Genomic DNA, 6097 nt, shown 5'->3' on the forward strand with positions numbered 1-6097 from the left:
TGATTTTATCATTGTACGTCTGGCAGCAAGCAATATATGTCTATATAAGGAGGGGAAAATAAACGTGTTTTTCAATAACTTTGTGTACTGCATCTTTTCTGGTTAAAAAAAACAACTGGGGTGCAAATAGGAAAGTCTGTCAAGAAGCAGCCGGTACCGGCATAGCCCCGGCATAGCCCCGGCACGGCCCGGGTACAGCCCGGTTACGGCCCGGGTACGGCCCCGACACAGCCCGGCACAGAGCGGGTACAGCCCCGGCCCGGCCTGCGCTGCCGCAGTCGGGGGCAGGAGCCCCAGACAGCCTGCGGGTCGCACACCTGTGGGTCACACACCTGTGGGTCACACGCACCCTTTTCGAACACTCGTGGGCGTTCCCCGTCGGTCGCCACGACAACACATCAGGCGGGGCCAGCGGCAGCCAATAGGGAGGTAGCGGGCAGCCAATGAGCGGCCGGCGTTGGGCGCTCTAAAGCCGAGGCGGGTGTCAGAGCCCGCAGTGCTGTGCGATGGCGCTCGGGGCCAGCAGGGTAGGTGCGGGACAGCCGCGGGTGCCGCGCCGCGCGTGGGGGGTTCGCTGTGTGCCCGAACCTGGGGAGGCGCGGGAGCGAGGGAAGGCGGCCGCGTCCTGCTCCCTCTTTCCCGAAACGCTCCCGCTCCGCGGACAGCGGCGTGCAGCAGGGCGGCCCTGCGCGGTTCTTTCATTCCATTTCTTCTTCGGGGGGAGGGCGGTGGCGTGTGTGCACGTTCTCCAGGGGTAGTCCCTCGGATCCCCGACTTCACTCAGTCCTCAAGTTTGCAACCCGCCAGGTCTGCACCCGTGACCCTCCAGCGTCGGGGGGGTGTAGCGGTGCAACCCTCCCTTCGGTTTCGGGTGTCAGGGTGGCAGTGCGCCCAGCCTTTCTCCGGTTCCCCTCCGCCAGCTCCGAGGTCCCGGGGGTGCAGCCGTGCGATCTCCCCATCAACATTCGTGCTGCCAGGGTGCAGCCTGCAGCCCCCGCCGTACCCGCGGCGCCGCTGACCGCCCGCCTCTCTCCCCGCGGCAGGGTCGTGCGGCAGCCAAGAGCCGCGGGGTGCCCGCCGACAGCTGCGGGCCGGCGGCGTGAGAGATGGAGCTGCGGCCCCGCACCGCCCTGGTGGACATCGGCAGCCGCGTCGCTGAGCCGAGGACGCGGTCTGGCGGCAAGAAGGCGGCGGGTGCCCGCGGGCAGGAGCCGGCACCAGACCCGTGCTCGCCAAGGCCTCGGAGAAGAGGACGCGGGAGGCAGCTGTTAAGGTGTTGTCGCCAGTTCCAGAGACACGGTCCCAGCCCGAGCCCATGCAAGAACCGACCGCGGCCTCCCTGCGGCTGTATGCACCCCCTGCCCTGGTCTGCGCTGCCCCTGCGGGGGACACGGCTTCGCTCTGTGCCCTGAAATAGGGCGGTGAGCCCCAGCAGCACTGCCGGTGCTGCAGGGTTGCTGGGTGCAGCTTTCCCCATGGAAGCCTTCACTTGGCCCACTCTGGGCTGTGAGGGGGAGTGCTGCCCACTGATCGCAAATTTTCTTGTAATTGGAGCCTCAGTCTTCAGCCCCCATGGAGACATCTGGACGTGCCCCATCAGGTGACGTGCTGTGTCAGGCTTTTCTGATGTCTTGCTTGATATCAAAGACGTGGATGTGAAAGCCAACGCTGACCTGAATTCCTGCAGCAGCTATGCAAAGGACATCTACAAGTATCTGAGAGACCTTGAGGTTGGTGGTAGTATGTCATAACTGTAAGTGGCACCTGCTGACACAGTGAACCTGTCGTTATAGATGTGCCTTGGACCTGCTATCCGCTTTCACCTATTGATTTTCCTTCACTTAAAAGGCAAGATTAAACTGAGCTGATAAGCAGATGCTGGTTGTTAGATTAATCAACCAGTAGTACTAGTGCCATGCTCATTCTAGCCCATCTCTAGTGAACACAGAAGCCTTGTGCCCTGTGGCTTACACCTATGGGCTATGCCAGTACTGAACTCTTTGATAAGCATTTACATGCACCAGAGGTTGGGCACTGCAAATGCTTCAGCTAAGTGGCTACATCTGTTGACACTATTCCTTCCACACAGGCAAGTCAGCCTGTCAGACCCAAACACCTGGATGGCCAGAAAATCACTGGGAACATGCATGCCATACTAATAGATCAGATTGTGCGAGTAGAAATAAACCTCAAACTCCAGCAGGGGACTTTGTACATGACAGTTGCTATCACTGATCACTTCATCCAGGTGAGTGTCTCTTGCCCAGTATCAGGTAATGCTTTTCCACTAAGCTAAAGCACAATGAGCACTGATCAGTAACACCACACATGGTTAGACACATTACCCTTAACAAAATATAGCTGACTAACAAAGGGCATTTGATGTCGAATGGTATGTACCATGTAGCCCTCTCAGCCATGAACAGTGACTTGATATATTAAAACTGCTGACTCCTCTCCCTCATTTGGTCTCCAGGCCTTCTAATAACCTTGCAGATCCCATCAGAGGTAATAGATGGTGTACAGTTATTCTGTACATGCCAGTACATCCTGCCATATAACAAACCTTACATTGGCTACATTGAAAAGCTGTGTCCTGAGCCAAGTAATTCAGATAAATCTCTAAATATATAAATCTCTTCCCTACTACAGGACAATGCTGTTACCAAGAGGACATTACAGCTGGTTGGTGTTGCAGCTATGTTTATTGCCAGCAAATATGAAGAGATATTGAGCCCAACTGTTGAAGACTTTGCCTGTGTAACTAATCACAGTTACACAAAGCTCCAAATCTGCCAGATGGAGATGAAGATCCTGCAAGCCCTGGGCTTCTGTCTGGGTCACCCTCTCCCTTCACACTTCCTAAGGAGGGCTTCAATGATTGCAGAGGTAATGCTGAGAGCAGATGTCACTGTTAGCAGTATCTGGAAAATACAATGCCTGACTGTGGCAGCTTGTTAAAATGGTTCTAAATTTGTGAGTACTGCAACAGTTTAGCAGCTGTGCCTGGTTGAGACCTCTCTCATGTAGAAACAGGTCTTGTTTGCCTGCCTTCAGTCACTTAAGCCTAACCCACTCAAAACCAGACTTAACCTGCCTGGTACTGCAGGTCACTGCTAGACTGCCATTGAAAGGGAGTGGTCCTAGAATGTGCACAGCCTAATACAGCTCAGAACTGCTCTGTGATTAAGCCACTTGAATTTCAAGCCTATAGGCCTGAAAATGTTTGCTAAGGAAGTATTTCCTCCTGCTTGACTAAATGAAGGCTTTGACAGGATGCTCATGCCTCAGGCATAGCCAATGCTCTACTGTGACTTACTGCATGTTGACTGCGAACAGCACATTCTAGCCAAATACTTGATGGACTTGTCCATTGTGGACTATGACATGGTTCAATTCCCTCCATCTAAGATCGCAGCGGCTGCTTCTTGTTTGTCTCTGAAACTCAAAGGACACAAGTGGGTAAGCTACACTTGCCAGACCACCTCTTAGTTTTGGACTCGCTGTGCCTGTGCACTCGCTTAAAAGGCTGCTCTGGGCCAAGTGCATGCCTTCTGCTTCCCTTGTGGTATCTCAGCATGTTCTTGTCTCCCCATGGTCCGTTACAAGGAACAGAAGTTGGGCAGTAACTGTTAACCCTTCCCTGTGAAACAGGAGACTACAACTGCCCAAGGCCAACAGAATACAAAGAATACAGTGTACTCAGATTATTCTAGCAGGCTTGTCTAATTACTACTTTTCCTTTCAGATACCAACTTTGCAATACCACATGTCTTACACAGAGAGAGACCTTCTCCCAGTTATGCAGCACATAGCAAAGAATGTAATTCTTGTGAATGAGGGCATTACCCAGCATATGGTAAGAATCTCATGGTGCAGGCAGGGAGTATGCTTGATTAAGTGTCAATAACTGGTGCTCTGAAGCTGCCTTAGCTGAGACACTGCTGTCAAACTTGGATCAGACCTGCTTATGGCAGCTGAAGATCTCTAGCTTGCCAAAGTAGCATAAGCTGGCTATGAACTGCTCTTGTGTGTTAGGATGGGCTTGGCTTGACCACCAAGCCTCAGGTGAGCTGGGATAGTGTAAGTTTATGAAGCTCGAACTTGTGTTTCTGCAGGCAATCAAGAAAAAAATACTCCACGAGCAAAAACATTGAGATAAGTAGCTCTGAAGAGCTGAAGTCTTCCATCATACAGCATCTAGCGCAACCTTTGATGCAAGAGTTAACTCCTCTGTGAACTCAAGCAGCATCTTGGGACTATGTGCCCCTGTGTATATATCATGTAATTTATTTTTGTGTTTTAAAAACAAAGTTGTTTTACCTTCAAGTTGTGTTTTCTGGGGTAGGACAGTTGTCTTCCACCTACAGCTGAGCCATCCTTGTGGAAGCTGTGAGCAGCGGAGGTGTATGGGAGCTCTGGGGCAAGGCAAGAGCCGTGGCACAGGCTCTGCTGATGCTGTGGCACAGACAGCACCTGCCAGATTGGCCACACTAGAGTGCAGCTCTATTAACATAGCATATTTTTGTTAATAACCTAACAACTATCAGCTTTTCTCTAGGGGAATGCTGGTCAGGGAGCTGTATCAGCTTTCACCTGTAATTTATAATTGTTCTTTGCCTACCGCTCTGCCTGCTTTTTTTGTCCTTGTTACAAATACTTAACCCTGTGAAAAATGCAGTTGTGATTCGTGCTAAGATGTTTAATGTTTACAGATATAACCAAATGAGGCACGGGCTCTGAACCTGGAAAAAGGAAAAGGTGGTTAAGTTCTATGTAAAAAGTTATGAAACTTGCTTATGAAGTTATGTTGACAGAGGGAACTGACATTTTAAGGGTTAACTAAACATATAATGGGTGCCTACTAACGAACTAACACTTTAAGGTCTAGCCACACATAAATGCTTAGTTTAGAGCTTTATGTTAAGAAGAACAGAACCCCATTGAATGCCAAGATAAGAAATTTTACTGCACCTAGCTGTAAACTTGAGGAGACAAGATAACGAAGATTTACAGCAAAAGGGGGCGCCAGCCTGGTTTCAATCGACTTGGCAGCTTGGGTCCCAGTCAATTCAACATAATAAGCCAAAGGTAAAAAGTCCCCTGTGATGAAGCTGAAGGAGCCTTCATCCAAAGACCCCTCCTCAAATTCACCAAGTGACACGGCGCAGGTGAACAGGGGAGGGTTTATGGTTATGGGTATCTGAGACTCATTTTATTCAGAAGCGGGGAAAGGTCATGAATATGTATAGGCGTTCCTGGGGTCACTATGAATATGTAATACCATACTGTATCTAAGCACACTACTTATTGTTAAAGGTGTGCGTGTTGGGCGGAGCGAATCCCCCGCGCACCCAGCGCTGTTTTGCTCATGCTCTAATGAACACGTGTTTAAGGAATACAAGGAATTGGATTAAATGTTGTTTATCCATAGAAAAAGCGCAAGTTATTTATTTCAACCATGCTTCCCTTCTCTTATTTACCTGAAAAATACGTGTGAGAAGGGGCTATCTTGTTTCCTTCCTGTGCCGGCCGCAGGGGGAGGGTTTTTTTACGGGGCGGGCCTGTAGGGAATAGGCCCAGCACCCCGCAAACGCCCCCCCGCCGCCCTCGGTCCGCCGTGTGTGACACCGGCGCCCGCTCCGGGCCCCGCTGGCCCCGGCCCCGCCTGGCGGCCGAGCGCCGAATCGCCGATGGAGGAGAAGTGGCCTGGGATTGGCCGGCAACGCGCGCGCGACAGCCAGAAGCAATCGCCGGCCGCTCTGCCGAGCGGCGCGCGGGAAGTTTGAACGGGCGGCCATGGAGGCGCGGCGGCGGCGGTCGCGGTCAAAGGCGGCGGCCAGGGCCGGCCCAGTCGCCGAGGACCTCCTGGTCGCCCGGTTGTCGAAGGCGGTGGATGTGTGCACGTTGCTCCGGTCAGTGCTGGCGGGCCGGGGAGCCGCTGGGGCGGCGGCGGCGGGCAGGCCGGGGTGGGCGCGGGGCGTTACCGCCGTGACTGACCGTTGCCGCGTTGCTGTGCCCAGGCTGAGGGACCGCATGAGGCAGCAGCTCCAGGACTGCAGCGCCGCGCTTCAGAGCGGTACGTTGCTCCCTGCTC

The 6097-nt window shown here is 52.8% G+C and overlaps 1 protein-coding gene across 1 annotated transcript; it reads left to right on the top strand.

Annotated features, from left to right (window-relative positions):
• Positions 1-1572: 1572 nt before the first annotated feature.
• CCNB1 (cyclin B1) lies at positions 1573-4157 on the top strand (the record flags this gene model as incomplete). The annotated part of the gene is given in 7 exon segments (XM_080362533.1): positions 1573-1615; positions 1618-1730; positions 2090-2248; positions 2653-2889; positions 3325-3462; positions 3749-3859; positions 4119-4157. Coding segments are annotated over 7 exon segments (840 nt in total).
• Between the last annotated feature and the right edge of the window lie 1940 nt (positions 4158-6097).

This window comes from Nesoenas mayeri, assembly GCF_963082525.1.
Source record: "Nesoenas mayeri genome assembly, chromosome: Z".
Classification (NCBI taxonomy): domain Eukaryota; kingdom Metazoa; phylum Chordata; class Aves; order Columbiformes; family Columbidae; genus Nesoenas; species Nesoenas mayeri.